The 22,146-nt window shown below is 38.5% G+C and overlaps 1 protein-coding gene across 6 annotated transcripts in view; it reads left to right on the forward strand.

Moving 5' to 3' along the window:
- The window catches only part of tns2a (tensin 2a), a 79,882-nt gene that overhangs the window by 32,505 nt on the left and 25,231 nt on the right, over positions 1–22,146 (forward strand). For all 6 annotated transcript variants that reach the window (XM_022220391.2, XM_022220386.2, XM_022220388.2 and 3 more), the window contains exons 2-3: positions 4,003–4,108; positions 4,750–4,787. In XM_022220391.2, coding sequence (XP_022076083.2) covers positions 4,003–4,108; positions 4,750–4,787 — 144 coding nt within the window. The remainder of the gene's footprint in view (positions 1–4,002; positions 4,109–4,749; positions 4,788–22,146) is intronic.

Consider the following 22,146-nt stretch of genomic DNA (forward strand, 5'->3'; position numbering starts at 1 on the left):
AACTAACTGGTAGCGTTTTAAAACTCACAGGATTGAGTTCACTTTAGATGATAATTACACAGTTTATTTTTCAGTTACGGACTGAAAATAGTTTCAAAAAATGTTCTTTTGTGTGTGTTGAGCTCCGTAACCATTCATGGCTGGTGGGTATACGTCTCTGCAGAGAGCCTGAATGACATAAAGCAGTCAGACTGGAGAGAGGACAGAGACAAAAGATTCATCTAAACGGGTTCAAGATGAGACAACATGGAGCTTAAATTCAGTTTTTTGTCTGATTTCAGTTTGTTACTGTAAGAAAATTCCAACTTGACTTTCTCAACATCAAACTTCCATGAAGTTTATGTGGATTTGAGTTTAACTCAAAACAAACTTAACTTTCACAAGTAATGACTAGCAGCTGGTTGAGTATACGTACGACTTTAATCCAGTTTCTGTGGATTTAAGTTTATCATTGTGAGGAGAAGTGAACAAGAAGCAGCCGAATCAATCAGAATTTAGAGAAAATCCCAACATAACTTTCATAAGTAATGAGTAGTAACTGGTTTCTTTTTAAAACCTCGCATGTATAGTCATACAAACCTGCACTTTACTAGTTTATTGCACAGTTTCACAGATAAGAACGACTGCTTACAATAGACTGAAAAGGGTTTTATTAAATACTCTTTTGTGTGTGTATTAATACCTCTGCAGAACGACTGAGCTTACTTTCTGTAAAGCAGCAACAGTATACGTACGACTTAAATCAAGTTTCTGTGGATTTAAGTTTGTTAGTGTGACGAATGAAGCGGCCGAGTTGAGCAGAACTTGAAGGAAATCCCAGTTTAACCTCCACCAGTGAGGACTAGAGCTGCGTTCCCACATTACATAACCGACATCAGGCCCAGCAGCTCCGACCTCCAGCGTCCTGCGGTCCGACTGCTCCGGGAGGCAGCAGCTGGCAGCAGCGACGCCCGGCAGGCAGCTGTCCAAACACCGGCAGGACGGAGTCAGAACAGCAGCATCATGGAAACAGTGTGCAAACAGAGGGAAAGAGGTGGATTAAATCACCGCTATGTGTCGGTTTAACGATTTAAAAACCTCCAGGTTGGACGTTCAGCTTCAACATGTTGGGTTCAGATTTGTGAACACAGAAACACTTTCTGTCCTGTGTGGTTTCCAGACTGTGAGTTTCTCTTCAGCATGACGTTGCGCGTATTATCCCTCCGTGTTCCTCCTCCTTCCTCCTCCTACTTTCTGCATGAGAACATGCTAAGAGCTTCCTCTGCTCGTTAACGGTCTCATGTTCAAAGAGTCACGGCAAAGCGGAGCCCATGTTGGGAAACAAAGAGGAGCTGGGCGGGAACGACCGACACACACACACACACACACACACACACACACACACACACACACACTGAGCACACACACACACACACACACACACAGATGTACATGTGAGAAAGAAGCATGAACATGAGAAAGAAAAGTGGTCATTTCCTTGTACGCTCTCTTTGTAGAGTCAGTTCAAAACATTTGCTCTTGTGTTTCTTTCACATGTCTACACAAACATACACTAATACACACACTGATGTTACTAACACACACATGTACATGTGAGCATGAGAAAGAAAAATGGTCGTTTTCTTCTACTTTCTTGGACTCACTTTGCTTAAAGAATGAGTTGAAAACATTTGTCTCTTTCACACTAACCCTCTACACACACACACACACACACACACTCACACACTGTCTACACAACACACGCACACACACTCTTAACACACAGATACACACATGAACATGAGAAAGAAAAGTGGTCTGCTTGTGCTCTGGTCTTTTCCTCGCTGACTTTTATAAATCGGAACGGTTCAAAACATTTGCTCTTTTTCATGTTGACACACACACTACTACGCACTGATACACACACTGCTAGTACACACGAGTAGCACACACTAACACAAACACTCATGTAGATGTGAACATGAGAAAGAAAAGTGGTCGTTTTTTTCTACTGTCTTGGTCTCTCTTTGCTTTAAGAATCACTTCAAAACATTTGCCCTTTTTTCACGTCTACACACACTAATATGATACACACACTACTGACACACTACTGACACACACTGACACACACTAACACACTACTGACACACACTGACACACACTAACACACTACTGACACACACTGACACACACTGACACACACTAACACACTACTGACACACACTGACACACACCAACACACTACTAACACACACCAACACACAGTGAGGATTACAGTGGGGTCTGGGCGGGAACCTGGAGGATTATTACTGGAAGACAGTTACACAACCAGAACTGTTGAGCAGCAGAAGGAGGGAAACAGAAACACTGGAGCAGGATTAGAGGTTCTGGAGGAAACGTCGGGTTTAACTTTGTGTTTTCGGTGCTACGACGGTGGTACGTCTCCATGGTAACCTATGCTAAACGGCCATTACAGCTCCTCCTGCTGACCAATCAGCTCTGCTGGAAAACTGTCATCATCAGTAGAAGATCCAGCAGAGCTCTGAGCACATTTTTCAGTGATTTCTTCATTCTGTTTGCCTTTTTATGGGCGAAAATAAGCCTAAAAGAGAAACTGATCAAAGCACCGAAGCCTCAAAGTCTGATTGTTAACTAAAGATCAACTAGTGCGAGTTTATCAGAGATGATATTTGGAGACAGTAAACTTTAAATGTGGTGTTTTAACAGCGTGTGATATCAGAGAACCTGTCATTCATAACTCTTTATTGTGAAATGTGTCACTGTGGTGCCGTAGATCTGCTGCTGCTCCAATAGTAGAAAAGAAATACTTCACTGATCCCAAATGAATGTTCTGTTGTTGCAGCAGAAAGAGCAAACTAACACCACCACAGTAGAAACTAGAAATGCACCCAAGGCTGTTGACTCTTTGTATGATTTTCAGCAGATGAAATCTTGAAAAATTTGTGGCCGAAATCACAGCAACATTTAACCCTCCTGTTGTCTTCATTTACAGGCACCAAAAATATTTTTTCCTTGTCTGAAAAATATCCAAAAATTCAGCAAAAAAATTTCTGAAAATTTGCAAAACCTTCAGGAAGAAAACTCCAATAATCCCTTAAAAGTTTTATTTAAAAAAAAAATCCCCCAAATTTGGGAAGACAATTCTTGTAAATATTTTCAAAAAGTGTGTAAAAATCTTCAAAAAAAAAAATCCTACAAATAGCTATCATGACTACATATATATCAGTAAAACCTCTGTTTTCTTGAAGAACGTTCACAAAAAATCAACCAAAATCCAGCAAAATTCGCTGGATTATTTTAGCTATTGCTCCTCTGTTTTAACAGTTTATTACCTTTAGCTTTCTTGTTTTTTTTATACTTGTTCTATTATTCTTGTAGAGCACCTTGTGTTTTTTCATCTGTGGAAGGTGCTGTAGAAGTACATTTGACTTAATTACTTACTATGGTTGCAGTGACGCTGTGCTGCTATCTGGCAAGGATGCAGAAATCTTTAACAAATCTGTGGATCCAGACTATAAGCTGCATCACTGCCAAAATCTAACCACTTGGTCCTTGCGTCATTTCTGACCTTCACTGAAAGTTTCATCCAAATCCGTTAATCTGTTTTTGAGTAATGTTGCAGAGAGACAGACAAACCAACACTGATCTTCACATAACTTCACAGATGCTCCGCCTCCTTGGCGAAGTAATGAATGTAATAGAGAAATATGCCGTGTCGAAAATGCAGACTAAAGTGTGAAATATGCTATTTAACAAGTACTGACCTGAAAAATAAAGTGTCAAATAAACAAAGTGTCAAATAATAAAAATAAACAGCAAACAAGGAAGTTAAACTCTTTGAAATGACTACTAACAAAAAAAAACTGCACAACAACGTTCAAGCTTCATGTCACTGCTTTGGATCGACTCGTCTTTCTTGTCTTGGAGTCAAACATTGAACATTCATCTGACCGTCTGGTTCGGGGTCGGCTCTCTGACTTTGTGATGTTTTTGTGTCTTCAGGCTGGGAAGGGGGAACCTCACGTCTTCAAGGAGAAGACTTTCAAAAAGAAGCGTCAGTGCAGCGTCTGTCGGCAGAACGTCGACAGCGTGGGGTCGTTCTGCAGAGGTGAGCGAAGTATCATTTAAAACATTAACGGCTCGTGTTAATGTTTGAACATTTTCCATGTCGCTACCTGCAGATCAGGCTGCACAGTGGAGTTGTGGTTAGCACTTTCGCCTTGCAGCAAGAAGATCCCCGGTTCAAATCCCGGGGTGGGCCTGGGATCTTTCTGCATGGAGTTTGCATGTTCTCCCTGTGCATGCGTTGGTTTTCTCCGGGTACTCCGGCTTCCTCCCACAGTTCAAAAATATGCTGAGGTTAATTGGTTACTCTAAATTGTCCGTAGGTGTGAATGTGAGTGTGATTGTGTGTCTGTGTATGTAGCCCTGTGACAGACTGGTGACCTGTCCAGGGTGTCCCCTGCCTTCACCTGAGTCAGCTGGGATAGACTCCAGCACCCCCCATGACCCTAGTGAGGATAAAGTGGTGTATAGAGGATGGATGGATGGATACCTGCAGATGTTGTACAGTATTGTTGGTTTCTTTACAATTCGGATATAAATCCTGCTTTTTAGGAGGACATAAAGAGTTTAATCACACGTTAATGCAGCAGAATGATACTGTGATTTGTGTGTAAACCATTAATTTGCATGTTAATCTAAGTAACTGGATGTTTTCTCTTTTTTTTTTTTTTTTTCTCCATCCAGTTTGTAAAACAGCCACTCACAGGAAATGCGAGGCAAAGGTAAGAACTGCAGAATCTTTGTTTTCTTTTGGGCTTTTGCTGGGGTGGAAAAGTCGACGTATTTATAAAAAAAATAATAATAATAAGCACACATGGGGAGTAAGTGATGACGTACGTGAAGCCTGCAGCCGATTGGTCACTGATGATCTGTAACCAGGAAGCTTTCATGTTCCTCAGATCCACGTATCAAACAACAGCCAAGTTTTCTTTTGAATTTCTTTGTGGTTTGAGCTCCGAGTCTTTTAATATTTAATGTCATGTTTCTCTTTGTTTATCTGCAGAAGCTTGATGGATGAGAATTAATTCAACTAACTGCTTCTTTTAAATATTTTCAACTACTTCAAGCAATAATGAACCGTTTTAATAATTTCTAAGGCCGAAATAGTGAAATTTGGCAGAATATTTCAGGTGTTTTGTAGGTTTTATGATAATAACTTTATTTACATGAAACCTTTTTAAAAACAGACTTTATAAAGTGTTTTACAGACAGGACAAAAAGAAAAGAAGGAAACTAAGGAAGACCATAGCGGCAAAAGTGTAGAAATAGAAACATGGTAAAATATTTTCAAAATAAATCAATGCAACAGCACCAGATAAATTAAAATGAAACATCCAAGTAAAGGAAAAAGAAGTAGTGGAATAAAAAGAAAACGGGGAATAAAACCATTTAAACAAGAATAAAGATAATATTAATTACAGTAAATAGATCAATATATAAATAGTACAAAGAATAAAATGAACAATAAAATCAAGTAAATATCAATTAAGCAATTTAAAAAAGTGATTTAAAAGAAGAAACTGATTCTTTTGGTCAAACTTGTAATTTAAAGAATCCAACTTCAGCCACAATTCATGAAAATATTCTTTATTTTGGTGCTTTGCTAAACAGCACAGGAGGAACATTTGTGTTAATGACCTATTTTTTGTAAATGTAGATAAATTTGAATGGAACCCTGAATCCTGGAGCTCCACTGAGTGAAGTTAATGACCTGAAAGTTGTTTTATGGAATGAGGTTGAAGCACTTGAATAATAAATGTGATCAGAGAAACTTTAAACGTTAAATGTAGAGATGCTAAATGTTTAACACAGTAAGTCAACTGTGGAAGTGGTAACTTTAATACATGAGATAGATACTCAAATACAAGCTAAATATTACAACTATACAGCATAAAACTGGAAGATACTAGATGTTAGTTACGTCAAATAAAAACTGTAAACCTCATGAAACAAAACATCAGTTACATAAACCTAAGAACAGCCTACATTAACTTAATACAAGTTTATAAACAATACAATGCTAAATCAGATTTTATTCCATTTTAAGTGGTTTCTGTTAATTGAATTTCAAAAGCAAGTAATGATAAAATGTGTAATTTCTCATTTTCTTTATCTGATTTACTTTTTTTTTTAAAGTGGTTTACGTCGTCTATATTTATCTGTTTGCTAGGAAGATAAAAACTGATAAATCCATTTTTAAGTCCTGATCTATGCCAATCTGATTAATCTTCAGCACTGAATCTAACTGAAGCTAAAGTTAGTGTTAGCTCTGGGTTAGCATTTGCTCTGGGCTACCACTAGCTCCGGGTTAGCATTCGCTCTTGGTTAGTAATAGCTCTGGGTTATTGTCAGTTCTGGGTTAGCGTTAGCTCTGTGTTAGCATCAACTCTGGGTTAGTGTTAGCTCTGGGTTAGTGTTAGCTCTGGGTTAGCATTAGCTCCGTGTTAGCATTAGCTGTGTGTTCGCGTTAGCTCTGGAGCAGGTTCGACGTGAAGCCGTGACCCCTCTAACTCCAGGTTAAGTCCTGATTCTGACCATCTAATCCTGCTAGAGATCCATGTTCTGTTGTGAAACACAGAAACACTGATCCGTGTCGTTAATCTGGTTGTCATGAGCGATCCGAGGAGCGGAAAAAAAAAAAAGATGGAAACTCAGGAGATTTCTGCTAGCAAGACGGCTGCATTCCTGAGCAGGAGCTCCGTGAAAGGCTCATTGATGGCGGGACGGTCTCATGAATAGACAGAGGGATGCAGAGGGGGAGAATGCCGGCCGAGGCCCGGACCGAGCGACCAAGACGAGGGTGGAAGGAGAGGAAGCCGAGGGCGAAGGCATGCGGCAAAGACCAGCCTTATTCCTGCAGCATCCCTCCATCCTCTGGCCTTTCATCTGAAGCCTCCAGGACGAGTCCAGAGATTTAGAAACAGAACGGGCAATAAAAACAAGTAAAATCAGGCTTTTCAGGACAACTTGTGATACGAGTTACATCCCAGCAGGGAGACTCTTTGTGAAATATGAGATAAGAAAAGATCAAACTTTATTAGTCCTGGAGGAAACTGTTGTGCCAGATGTTGCTCAGGAAAAAAACAAGAGACATAACAGAAGAAATGCAGTGAATAAACAGAGATTTAGGCACGTTACAATACTCAGTTACAATAAGTAAATTAAATAGAGCTGGAAGCGAACAGTAAAGAGTTTTGATGGCAATTACACTGAGGTACTAAGTAATGCCACACATATTAATGAAATATTGCACCAGAAAATGAAATAAAACTGAAATATTGCACCTAAAAGTGAAATAAAAGTTAAATATTGCACATGAAAATGAAATATTGCATCTGTCAATCAAGACTAACAGTGTTATGTCAACTGATTCACCGTTTTCTTCTTCTTCTACCAGCTAAAAAGGCTATGCGAACAGGATTGCTGTGAGGCACATTTGCGAAAATTTGAAATTTCAAATTATTCCTTCAAGAGAAACTCGAGTGTCTTCGGTCTTCAGTTTACCGTCTTGAAGACATGTTGCAGGCCCATTTGTCCCCAATTAGTCTGCAGAACTAGCAGCTAAACTTGATTAATGGTTGAGATTATTGACAGAAAGGAGAAGCAGGTTGTTGTCTGGAGGCTGATATCCATCGCTGCTGCCCAGGAAGGGAGCGGTCTGATCGGGCTGGGTGTGGAGGTCTGGCTGCTCTTATCTGAGCGTATATGTGGACGGAGCTGGAGGTGATAAATCTGAACATGTTACTCTAATGAGACCAGTTCAGGATGTTTCCTCCAAAAAAGTTGTAAAAATGACAGAAAAAGATACAATACTGACATTTTTAGCTTCGTATTAACAAAAGTGACACAGAAAGATGCCAAAATGACACAAAAGCATCCAAAAATGTTACAAGAAGATGCACAAATTATGCAAAAATGGCAAAAATGACACTGAAATATGCAAAAATGGCATGAAAAGATGCAAAATAATACGAACAGATGGGGAAAATTACCCCAAAAATGTAAAAATGACTCTAAATGATGCAAAAATGACACAAAAACGTGATAAAATTACACTAAAAGACGTAAACATTACACTAACAGATGCAACAATGACCTTTTTAGCTTTGCATCAACAAAAGTGACACAGAAAGATGCAAAACTGACACAAAAGCATTCAAAGATGTTACAAGAATATGCACAAATTATGCAAAAATGACACTGAAAGATGCAAAAAAAAAAGAGACAAAAATGTCAATAAAAGAAAAAATTATCTAAAAATTGCAAAAATGACACTACAAACAGCAAAAATGTCACAAACCAGAACAACCACAAAGAAGAGACCTCAGAGATGTATTCTATCAGTAGGACACAGTTAGAATGACACAAAGAAAAAGCAAAAAGATGCAAAAATGACAAAAACAATATGCAAAATTGGCCCAAAAGCTGCAACAATTACAGTAAAAGATGCAAAAATGACACTAATAGATTCAAAAATTACCCAAAATTGCAAAAATGACACTGAAAAATGCATAAATGACACAGAAATGTGCAGAAATGACAGAAAAAGGGGCAAAAATAACACTGAAAGATGCGAATATTACACATGAATGTCCAATAATGTCAATAGAAGACACAAAAATTACCTAAAAAGTGCAAAAATGACACACAGAGATGCACAAATGACACTAATAGGTGCAATAAGGACATTTTTAACATTGAATTAACAAAAATGACACAAAGATGCAAAAAAGACACTAAAATGTCCAAAAATTAGACTTGAAGGCACAAAAATCACACAAAATTTGGATCTGAATCAATAGATACAAAAATGACAGAAGTAGATGCCATAAGGATGTTTTTAGCTTTTCATTAACACTAAAGGGAGCGTTGTCCCAGTGTGGAGGTGTGGCTGCTCTTATCTGACCTCCTGTGTGGAGGAGGACGGAGCTGGAGGTGATAAATCTGAACATGTTACTGTAATGAGACCAGTTCAAGGTGCTTCCTCCTCCGTACACGATAAACATTTGGAAGTTATTAGATATGAGCGTGTTTACCGCGCTTATACGCACATCTGCCAGCCAGCCCGTCCTCAGCAGATGTTCTGTTTAAATGTCCCGTAACCACGGTGACAAATGGTCTCGTTGCCACATCGTCCAGTTCTATGGAAGAAAACTTCCCAGAAAGAGTGACTCTGTACGTACAGTCAGTGTTTGTTTTCTGTTAAACGTCCTTCGTCATTCTGCCGCCTGCAGCTGCTTCGACTCTGTTCTATTAAAAGGAACAGTCTTTGACGAACAGAAAGCAGAATAGTTCCTCCTTTATCTTTGATCCCGAGTGGAAAATTGAGTCCACAGGGAACAGAAAGGGGGGGGACAGAAGTAGGAAGGGACGGATTAAAATGAGTGAAATGCAGCCTGTGACGAGCTGACTGGTCCGTCGCTCTAATTAGGCAAGAAGAGGCATTTCCGCTGGTTGGGAAAATACTCTGGACAGACTGTTCAGCTCCTAAACTGACAGGAAATCACCCAGCTAATGAATTCATCTACTGTTTTTGACAAGTGTTACTGTTATAAATGGACTTTTACTGGCTGTTTGTCGAGCGTTTCTTCTTTGTGCATTCAAAAGTCACTTCAGTTTGACATGTTTTCTAGTGTATTCAACATTTTAAGGTGTCTAATAGAGCTGAACAGATATAAATAAAGAAGGAATCTAAACTACGTTAGCTTACTGGTGATAAGCAGTTATGATCGTATATCAAAACTGCTTTGTTTCTGTACAAATAGAATCCAGTGAATACAGCTGCTTGTTGTTCTTTTTCTGAAACCAGTAAATCAGAGAAAAGTCAGCATTCTAAGTAAACTTTAAAAGAGAATAAAAATAGCCTGATAAGACTCAAAAATGAAATAAAAACCTGCCAAAAGGACACTAAATAATGAAAAAATGACCCAAAGGTTGCAAAAATGACATGAACAGATGCAAAAAGTGCACTAAGACACAAAAGTGACACTAAAAGTAGCAAAAATGACACAAAAAGATGCAAAAATGACCCAAAAGTTGCAAAAATAAAACTCAAAGAAGCAAAAATGACACTAAAAGACAAAAAAAAGACCAACAAAGATGCAAAAATGAAAACAAAAGTTGCACAAATGTCACTAAAATCTGCAAAAGTGACATTTAAACTGAAATATTTATAATAAATTCTTAACATTTTCAGCATTTAACTGTCGACTCCACCGTGACTATGTTGTGCATTTTCAATTAAAAAATAAATTAACGACAAACATTCACAGCTGAACTTTCCAATCTCTAAACTATGTGCTCTCCAAGTTACTCCTCTCCGTTAACGTGACTCCGTGCTTCAGTGAGTAGACCGACAGATCTAAAGTCTCCAGTTCATCATCCTCACTGGAAACAGCTGATAAACCGTCCTGCAGATGTTGGCAGCTTCGTATCGCTGCTGGTACGACTCCTGCCGACCGTGGGGATTCCTCGCTGAACATGTCAGAATGTGTTTAACATGAGGAAGAGCTGCTGTTTTAGAAGATCAGGACGTTCAGTGGAGGGCAGACAGACGCAGAGGAAGTGGGGGGAGGAAGAACAACACGACTCGGCTGATGTTTCTCTGACATTAAACCCTTTCATCGGGACACCGAGATCCCACGGCTCGCCGTTTTTGTTTTTTGTTTTTTATTTAAGGAAGGAAAAAGCAAGATGTTGGAACACTATAGCTCCTCCTTTATAGCTTCAGAGCCCTGAAGCTCCATGAAAACAGAACAACCAGGAAGAAGGAGAGAGAACTCAGAGATGTGTTCTGTCAGTAGGACAAAGTTAGGATGACACAAAAAGGCAAAAAATAGCAGGAAAACATACAAAGTTACAAAAAATGTGCAAAAATGACTCAAAGGTTTAGGAAATGTCACTAAAAGAGGCAAAAATGGCATTAAATGATGCAAAAATGATACTGAAATATGTATAAAATGACCCAAAGATTGCGAAAATGACAGTAAAAGATGCAAAAATGATACTGAAATATGTATAAAATGACCCAAAGATTGCAAAAACGACATTAAAAGATGCAAAAATGATACTGAAATATGTATAAAATGACCCAAAGATTGCGAAAATGACACTGAAAGATGCAAAAATGATACTAAAGTTGCAAAGATAATGCTAAAACATGCAAAAATGATGCAAAAATGACCCAAAAATTGCAAAAATGACACCAAAAGACACAACAAATGACCATTAAAGATGCAAAAATGACCCAAAAGTTGCAAAAATGACCCCAAAGTTGCAAAAATGACACTTCAAGACACAAAAATGATACAAAAAGGCACAAAAATGATGCTAAAATTTGCAAAAATAACATGAAAAAACACAAAAATGACAGTAAAAGAAGCAAAGATGACCAAAAAGATGCAAAATAATACAGAAAGATACAAAAATGAGACTAAAGTTGCAAAAATGACACTAAAAGACACAAAAATTGCACGAAAAGACAAAAAAAATACACTTTAAGACACAGAAATGACACTTAAAGATGCAAAAACGACCTAAAAGTTGCAAAAATGACACTAAACGATGCAAAAATTGCACGAAAAGACACAAAAATGACACTTAAAGATATAAAAATGATGCTAGAAGATGCAAAAATGACACGAAAAGATACAAAAATTACATGAAAAGATGAAAAAATGCACTAAAATGAAGAAAAATGACACTAGAAGATGAAAAAATGACACTTAAAGGTGTAAAAATGACAGTGAAAAATAAAGAAACAGCATTTTTATCTTTAACACAAATGAGTTCAGCAGTTAAAGGAAGCGATGAGGACATGGAACGGCGGAGTAAATGTTCCGACATGTGACCCCGACATCCCTGTTACGTTGCAGACTTCCTGTCCAGCTGTCGCCATGGGAACGTGTCACTCAGCTGTTTGAGCTTGATGCTCTTCAGCCGTCTCCTGTCCAGACGTTTGCTGGAAGCAGGCAAACGTCCTGATGGTTCATTCGGGTGTTTTGGGGGATCTCCGTGCCTCCAGTAACGTTTACGGCCTTGAACCCTGCCGTAGAACTTTACTGAACGTTTGTGGTGACGTGGACGTGAGTCATCAGGAAGAAAAACAGGACCCAACTGGAGAGCGTGACTGTCCATGAAGGAGTCACCTCTTAATTCTCTGTGATATGTGTGTGTTTATAGTCCTCACTAATTGTCCGGTGGGTTTGGTCCGTCCTCAGTCTAACAGTTTGGGTTTATCTGTTACCAGGAATCTTAAATATTGACCCCCACACTGCTGCAGGATGTGAGTCAGCAGCAGACTGTGCTGATACCAGGGAGGCTATTTTTACTTTCTTTTTGATTTTGGTGCATTTTGCATTGCTTAAATCGGCATTTAAACAGCCTGCAAGTACCTGAGTCACTGATTGTTTCCTGGTTAGCTGTGATAAGCTAACCAGCTGCTAGTGAAAGCTTCATGTTTAATGCACTGATTCATCGTTTCAGTCACTTTTCAAGCAAAAAATACTGACACCAATCAAAAATGTTAACACAACACTTTTGTTTCTGCTTCTATTTTTCATGAGCTGAACTCAAAGATCTAAGACTTTGTATTCACACAAAAGGTGAATTTCTCTCAGATATAATCGCCTACAAAGATGCAAAATGACCCAAAACTGTGCAAAAATGTCACTTAAAGATGCAAAAATTACAATATAAACATAACACTTTTGTTTTTGCTTCCATTTTGTATGAGCTGAACTCAAAGATCTAGCTTTTTCTATTCACACAAAAGGTTTTTCTCTCAAATACAATCACCCAGAAATGGCCCAAAATGTGCAAAAATGATACTGAAAGATGCAAAAATTATGCAAAAATGACACTAAATGGTGCAAAAATGACCTTAAAGTTGCAAAAATGACGCTAAAACATCCTATAATGACACTAAAATATGCAAAAATGACCCAAAAGATGCAAAGTACACTTAAAGAAGAATATAAACACTTTTGTTTTTTCTTCCACTTTTCTTGAGCTGAAGTCAAAGATCTAAGACTTTTTCTATTCACGCAAAAGGTATATGCATATATACGTATATATAATAACCACAAATATTTAGAAATGACCCAAAATGTGCAAAAATTACACTAAGATGTGAAAAATTACACTAAGAGATGCAAGAACAACCCAAAAATGAAACAAAAGTCGCAAAAATTACATGAAAAGATGCAAAAATGGCCCAGAAGTTGCAAAAAAATGACAAACATGAGTCAGCTGATGCAGATCTTCTCCAAATACCACACAAACTTTGGTTCCCATCGGATCTACCAGATGTTTTCCTGTGACTAATGGGAGTTTTTTCTTTGTGTGTCTTTGTTTTGTAACTTGTCAGCTACTTAAATTCATCTTATTGACAAAAAAACCACCAGCAAGTCTCATGAAGCGTTTCACATTTATTAAATGTTGATGCAAAGCTGGAGATAGAAGAAATATCTAGAAATCCTGGCTGTAAATCACTAATCACAAGCTGTCTGGTGCAGATCTTCTCATTTTAACCAAAATTTGGTTCCAGTTGGATCCTCCAGGTGTGACTAATGAGGTTTATCCTTCGTGGTTCGTGTTTGTTTTGGAGCTCGTCAGCTACTTAAATTCACCTCATCAGTAGATGATGCGCCAGAACACTCCAGGAAGTCTGATGAAGCGTTTCACATTGATTAAATATTTATGCAAGGCTGGAGTTGAAAAAATATCTAGAAATCCTGTGAGGAAGTGACGGTTTATTCACAAACATGAGTCAGCTGATGCAGATCTTCTCCAAATACAACACAAACTTTGGTTCCCATCGGATCCACCAGATGTTTTCCTGTGACTAATGTGAGCTTTTTCTTCGTGTGTCTTTGTTTTGTAACTCGTCAGCTACTTAAATTCACCTCGTCAGTAGATCATGGACAAAAAAACGTCCCCGGAAGACAATAAAGACCACAGAGGCGTCTTGTTTGTGAGCTGTGGTGAGCTGCAGAATGAGCAGCCCCTAAAGCAGCAGCTCTCTGGAGGATGTAGAAGCATTTCTGAGCGTATGGTAAACAGCCTTTAGGCTGCAGCAAATATAGAAGCAGGAGGAGGACGCTGTGTGAGCGGCTGCTGATCTGCAGGGTGAAGGAAGGACCACAGATCTGTAATAAAGCCGTGTGGTGTCGGTTGGTTCACAGGAGGAGTTCTTTCCATTGTTGGTCTCATCCCGACCCGTGTCTTCCTGCCTTGTTTATTTACCCACGTTTATTTTTGTGCTTTCACCGCTTGTTTGGCTCGGGAGGCAGATAAAGACGGGCGGATGGGTGGGAATGTGAATCCTAAGCAGTTTCTGGTTGTTTTTTATTTGTTACTGTCAAGTTTATCCTCACTGTGGTTCAATTTTCACTGCAAGCCTGCAGCTCTGTGGAAACGGAAGAGAGAACTCAGAGATGACACTATAAGATGTAAAAATTACCTAAACATTGGAAAAATCATACTAAGAGATGCAAAAATGACATATAATTATGCAAAAATTATAAAAAATTACAACAATTACACTAAAAGACGTAGAGAAGGACACGAAAAGATGCAAAAATTACCTAAAAGTTGCAAAAATTACCCTAAACAATGCAAAAATGACACTTAAAGGAGCAAAAATGACACAGAAAGATGCAAAAATGAAGCAAAAGTTGCAAAAATGACACTAAATGATGTAAAAATGATCCAAATGTTGGAAAAATTATGCAAAGAGATGCAAAAATGACCCATAATTGTACAAAAATTATAAAAAAAAACTAAAACAATTACACTAAAGGATGTAGAAAAGTGCACGACAAGATGCAAAAGTGACCCAAAAGTTGCAAAAACTACCCTAAACAATGCAAAAATGATGCTGGAAGACTCAAAATGACACTAAATGATGCAAAAATTATCCAGATGTCATAACACTGACATTTAAAGATGCAAAAATGACATGAAAAGATGCAGAAATGACCCATGTGTTGCAAAGATTAAACTAAATGATGCAAAATTGCGGAAAAAATAATTAAAAATTATACAAAAGTTGTGAAAAATAACACTAAATGATGTAAAAATGACCCAAAAGTTGCAAAAATCATCCAAAAGTTTAAAAAATGACACTAAAAGATGGAAAAATGACCCAAAAGTTGCAAAAATGACACAGAAAGATGCTTTTGCCTCAAGCATGTACCTAGAAACGCTCCTTACACGTGCACATTCCTGCTCATGTTTTCCATCTGCACGGCTTCGTGTCGAGACCCTCGGATCCATAACAGGGAATTGCGTCCCACCCGGCCATAAAAGCTCCACCGCTGGGACAGCAGTATCTTCAGCCTCCCTCTCAGCTGCTTGGATGAAAATGAACAGACAGAAACCCCTTTATGTCCTTCTGGGGTCAAATAGAAAGTGTGGGAACGAGAGACAAAAGAAATGCTTTTGTTAGCCTCAAATACAGAAGATATTGGCCTCCTAAGTCGCCCGGATGTGAGAGTTTCACCCACAGGTGTTGTTTTTGCTTAGCCGTGGCCTTGAAGCCGCCTGCTTTTCTCATGAAGTCCACCTTGTCATGATTAAGAGGCATCAGACATGTGGGCTGCAGTTCAGCGACAGTTATACGGCCGAGCCAGGTAGCGCTCCAAGCTGCCGGAAAATAAGTCCTGCAGGTCTGTGCAAAACAGCTAAAAGAGAGGACCACCTACCTTTTCTGACAGCCAGACATATATTAAAAAGGTTTTAGTCAGTGTAATGTTAACTGAATGACACTAAATGATGCAAAAATGACAGAAAAGCTGCAAAAATTATACAAAAATTTGCAAAAATGAGACTAGAAGTTGCATAAGTGACACTGAAAGAAGCTACAATGTCACTAAAAGTTGCAAAAATGACACTAAAAGAAGAAAAATGACACTAAAAGATGTAAAAATGGTGCAAAAATGAGACTAGAAGTTGCAAAAATGACACTAAGTGTTGAAAGAAATGCAAAAAAAGATGCAAAGAGGAAACTAAATTATAAAAAAAATGACACTGAAAGACACGAGAATTAAAAATAGAGAAGTGAAACAAAATTTGCAAAAAAGATGCTAAAAGATGCAGAAAAGACTCAAAAGTTGTAAAAATGACACTGAAAGACACAAAAATGACACGAAAAGATGCAGAAAGTATCTAAAAGTTGCAAAAATGACATGAAAAGATGGAAAAAATAACACTGAAAGATACAAAATTATACTAAAAGACACAAAAGTTGTGTAAGTGCCACTGGGTTGGTCCCATTTTAAATTCTTCAAAGCTCAGTCATCTCCACTGAGGATGACATGTTGCTGAAATCCAGTAATGCTTTTGAAGATGGTTTAACTCAGATACTGTACAATAAGAGCAAAAGAAGACAAACAACTTCCCAAATATCTGCTGCTAGAATGATGTTCAGGTACGACTGCAGTAAAACTAGAGCAGAGCAGTTCTAAGCAGAACACTGGCTCAGAACAAAGCTGCTGTTTCAAACAGTTGGATGTGAAATTGTGCAGAAAAAGTACGTATGCTGGCCGGAGTAGCGTCTTATTGTGAGGGGTGAAATGCATTTCTTTTTGACAGAAAACAGGTGTGAGCCATAAAGACATAGAATCAAACTCTGGAGCAGCTTCAGCGATCGTTCCCTGGAGGGCCTATAGAAGTTTCTTGGTATTTGGACTGTTCTCCATGTCTTTGACACATTAATGAGAACTGCTGCTTGAGAGGAGTCAAAGTAAATGTTTGTACGACACGTCAGAGAGGCTGAATGAGCTCAGGAACGGTTGGTGAACTTGCTTGAAGATTTCCTTTCCCTCTGTGGGTTTGATTACTGCAGTACTGCTTCAAGGCCTTTAAGCCCAACTCCTTCCATGATGATGATGATGATGATGGTGATGACGGTGATGATGAAAGCACCCAAGGTCACAGTTTAGCTTCACTGGCTGCAGCTTTCATCAGTGCGCTCTGATTGGTTTTCCTCGGGGAGCTGAAGGAACGTGGAACCAGCGCTGAGGTTTAACATCAAGGGGACGTTTTTGGTTGCAGCATCAGGAATATCCCGTTTCAGTCGTTCTCGCTGCAGATATGACTTCTTGCTGCACAGATTGACGGCCTTTCTGGACGTAAACTGTGGTGCTTCGTTTTGACTCCGAAGTCGCAGTGGAAAGACTGTGAGTTTGCACTTTTTTACAGGATGTAACAGTTCAGGTACAGATTTGTTGTAGCACCTTGTCAGTCTGATTATTCCTGAGCTGAACCGAGAACAATGTGCAGATTTAGTGCAGGATATCTGGAGAATGTAGGAGTCGATGTGTTTGGACGCCACTGACAGAAAGCACAAACAGCTGACAGCATCTCATGAAGTTTAACTCCTTTTATGATGGACTGTAGTAGTGTGGATGATGAACAACAAGCGTTTCCTCTTGGCACGATGGATTTCATTTAAGTTGTCACGTTTGCAGCGTGGACAATCTGCACGTCATGAATTTTAAACTGCGTGTGAACATCCATAGAAGGTCTGCGCTGATTCTTCACCCTCACTGACCCTTGCAGAGGCAGAAACCGTGAACTGACCTTTAGAAACCTTCGTGCACAGATTACAAACCCAAAAGTGACACTGAAAGATGCAAACATGACTTGACAAAATAACACTAAAAGGAATAAAAATGGCCCAAAAGTTGAAAAAATGTAACTAGAAGTTGCAAAAAAATTACCCAAAAGCTGCAAAAATGACACTCAAAGATGCAAAAATGTCACTAAACAAAACAAGAATGTCCCAAACGCTGAAAAAAATTAGGCTAAAAGTTGCAAAAAATTACCAAAAAGATGCACAAATGACACTAAAAGATGCAAAAATGACATTGCAAGTTGCAAAATGTCACTAAAAGACACAAAAATGATCCAAAAGCTGAAAAAAATGAAGCTAAAAGTTGCAAAAAATTACCCAAAAACTGCAAAAATGACACAGAAAGAAAGAAAAATTACCCAAAAGTTGCAAAAGTAATGGTAAAAGATGTAAAAATGACAGTACAAACTGCAAAAATGACACTCAAAAAAACCCCAAAAATGACACAAAACTTTCTCACAGCATCTATACAGCATTGCTCACTTGTGTACTCTGTGTTGCATTAATGAGGAAAACGAGTCAAAAAATGTGACAACAGGACAAGCAGAATGTTGGCACCATCGCCGGTCATAGAAGTTTATGAGTTAAACTGTGATTTCACAGCTTTTTCTACGAGACACGGGCTGATGAAGCCATGAAATAACCTGAAACAGAGCACAGCATGTTTCACATGTTAGCCGCAGCTTACATCGATGACAGCTCTGCAGAGTTTTCCAAACGTGAAGCAGCTTCATGTGTAGCAGGTGAACCTTCCTGAACACTATTAGTTGTGTTGTTTTACAGAAGCTTTGGCAAACAGCAAACAATGAGCTACTAAAAACGCAGCTGAAGGTCAGCCAGTCCGGAAAATGCTAGAAAACATCAAACGCTGGAGTGGATACGAGCTACCGGCTAATTAGCAGCACCTCGGATTACAACATCAAGTGTTGGCGGGAGACGGAGACGCAGCTGAGGAGGTTTGTGGATGAACCGGACCTCAGAGGGAAGGAAGAGCTGCCAGCAAGTGCTCAGCACATGTGGGAAAATCTGCCTGGAGAAGCTCCAGGTGGCGGCTTCATGGAGCTGCTGCAGAGTGTGCAAAGCCAAACGTGGCCACTTTCAGGAATCTAAAACATATTTTAATTTAGAAATAACTCCACGTGTGTTATTTCACCGCTTTGATCAGTGTAGAAAGTGTGTGGATGCAGTGAGACATTTATTTAAAAGGTTTCAGTCGCTCTCATGTCAACAAAATGATACAAAAAGAAACAAAAAGGATGCAAAAGCTGCAAAAATTAAACCGAAACATGCAATAATGACAGTCAAAAACATAAAAATAACAAAGAAAAAGTTGCAGAAGTTGAATGACAAATATATATATATATATATATATATATATATATATATATATATATGATATAACACTAACAGATGCAAAAATGAGACAAAAAGATGCAAAGATGGCACTAAAAATGCAAGAATGGTACTAAAAGCTGCAAAAATCAAACCAAAAGATGCAACCATGACAATAAAAAAGTAAAAATGACCCAAAAGTTGCAAATATAACACTAACAGATGCAAAAATGAGACAAAAAGATGCAAAGATGGCACTAAAAATGCAAGAATGGTACTAAAAGTTGCAAAAATCAAACCAAAAGATGCAACAATGACAATAAAAAAGTAAAAATGACCCAAAAGATGCAGAAATTACCTGAGAAGAAACACAAATTAAAGGAAAAGAAAAGCAACAATTAAACTGAAAGATAAAAAAATTACCCAAATGATGTAAAAATGGCACGAAAAGAAACAAAAATGACACAATACACACAGATATTAAACACAGGTTCTAAACACAGATATTTTGCAATAAGAGCAAAAGAAGACAAACAACTTTCCAAATATCTGCTCCTAGAGTACAAGTTCAACGGCCGTAGAATCTAGAACAGAACACTTCTAAGCAGAACACTGGGTCAGAACAAAGCTGGTGTTTCAAACAGTTGGATGTTAATTGTGCAGAAAACGTGTAGAAAGAGTGTTGATGGACGCCTGCAGACGTTCAGCCGGTCCTGGAAGCTGAATGGTTTCAGTCTGGGGTCTGTCAGACCGCTGCCCTCACATACCAGATCCTCACACTAATAGCATACCGCGGCGGCTGCCTCAGCCCTCAGCCGTCCCTCTGGAGCCCACAGCTCTAAGCCCAGCGCTGAGAGGAGGCAGAGCTGGGCTTTATCCATTCGCTATGCTTCCTCCAGTTCTGATGGATCAAAGAGCATGCTGGGAGCAAAACGAGGAAAGGGTTAGGTGGTAGGCTGCTGGTGGGAGATGGAAGGGAGTAGAAATGTACGTTTGGTCGTATGAGTTCTGCTACTTCTGCATTTAAAGCCGGCACTTGTGTCCAGAGCGGGTTGGAGTCTTGTTCAAGGATATACGTTTACAGATGGACACAAGGGATCCAACCTGTGACCTGCAAATTAAAAAATAACACTGGAAAGACCGTGAAGAACAACAATGGAAAAGAAATATTACACTAAGAGATGCAAAACTGACACAGAAAGATGCAAAAATGTCACTAGAAGACGAAAAATAACCCAAAAGTGGCAAAAATGACACTGAAAGACACAAAGATGACACAAAAAGATGCAAAAATAAAACTAAAATATGCATAAAGGACCCAAAAGTTTCAAAATTGACACCTAAAGAAGAAAAAAATGACACACAATGATGGTAAAAGTTGCAAAAATGAAACCAAAACTTGAAATAATGGCACTAAGAGATGCAAAAAAGGCACTAAAAGACATAAAATGACACAAAACTTGCAAAAATCACACTAAAAGGTACAAAAAATACACTGAAAGACACAAAAATGACACTGAAAGATTAAAAAATGACCCAAAATTTGCAAAATGATACTAAAATAAAGCAAAAGTGACCCAAAAGATGCAAAAATGATAATAAAATAAAGCAAAAATGACCCAAAAGATGCAAAAATGATAATAAAATAAAGCAAAAATGACTCAAAAGTTGCAAAAATGACCCAAAAGTTGCAAAAATGTCACTAAAAGGTACAAAAAATACACTCAAAGACACAAAAATGAAACTGAAAGATTTTAAAAAATTACCCAAAAGTTGCAAAATGATACTAAAATAAAGCAAAAATGACCCCAAAGATGCAAAAATGATAATAAAATAAAGCTAAAGTGACCCAAAAGATGCAAAAATGATAATAAAATAAAGCAAAATGACTCAAAAGTTGCAAAAATGACCCAAAAGTTGCAAAAATTTCACTGAAAGGTACAAAAAATACACTGAAAGACACAAAAATGACACTGAAAGATTAAAAAAGTGACCCAAAAGTTGCAAAATGATACTAAAATAAAGCAAAAGTGACCCAAAAGATGCGAAAATTACCCAAAAGTTGCAAAAATTTCACTTAAAGGTACAAAAATGAAACTAAAAGATACCAAAATTACACTAAAAGATGCAAAAAAAGACACTAAAAGACATAAAAATGACACAAAACTTGCAAAAAATTACACTAAAAAGTACAAAAATTACACTAAAAGATGCAAAAATAACACTAAAAGCTGTGTGTGGGAGGAAAGAAAACAGATTGGGAAAGAAAGAGGAAGGAAATATTGGGATTGAGAGGAAGAAAGTTGGAGAAGGTAAAAAAAAAAGCAAACGGTTAACAGCTCAAGAAAGAACAAGCGACGGAAAATTAATGATGGAGGAAGAGGAGAGAAACTTAGAGATAAGAAAGTGGACATTTTCAGAGAAAAGCCGGAGCAGGAGGGATGAGGAGCGAGGCAGGGTGGAGGTCTGTTAGCAGGAAGTCTGTAAGCGTTTGGCCTGGGGAGATGGAATCTGTTGCGGTGTTTGTTCTGGCTTAGCGGCCCTCGGCAGGCCTCCTCCAGGAGAGCAGGAAACCCAGAAGAAAGTCAGAAACAATGAAAGCACGGAGGTAAAACCCTGAGTCACGCTGAAGTAAGAGCAGCGAAGGACACACGGTCTGAACCGGCCGACTGTAGTCATAACAGCAGCTAAAAACAGAGCAGATCCAGGACTGGAGCATCCCAGGAGGCTCTGCTCGTTCTGCTTTAACTGCTGCATTTCACAACTTCACCACCAGATTTCACGATGGCTTCAGTAGGATGCGGGTTTTCCACTAATCACCGAGGTGGTTCTTGGGCAACACTGAAGTCTGGCCCCACAGCCAAAGCTAAAATTATCATTATTACACAGTTAGAAACAAATCTTTTATGGAATTCCCCCAAAATCTGGTGCATGAGATGTTGTGTGACTGAAAATGGAACAAACAGCAGCTCATAAACTGTATTTTAGCCGTGCAAGTTGCAAAATGACCCTAAAAGATGCAAAAATGACATTAAAAGACACAAAAATGACAAAAAAGATGCAAAGATGACACAAAAATATGCAAAAATGACACTAAAAATTCTAAATTGACA

Source organism: Acanthochromis polyacanthus, chromosome 6, assembly GCF_021347895.1.
Source record: "Acanthochromis polyacanthus isolate Apoly-LR-REF ecotype Palm Island chromosome 6, KAUST_Apoly_ChrSc, whole genome shotgun sequence".
NCBI lineage: Eukaryota > Metazoa > Chordata > Actinopteri > Pomacentridae > Acanthochromis > Acanthochromis polyacanthus.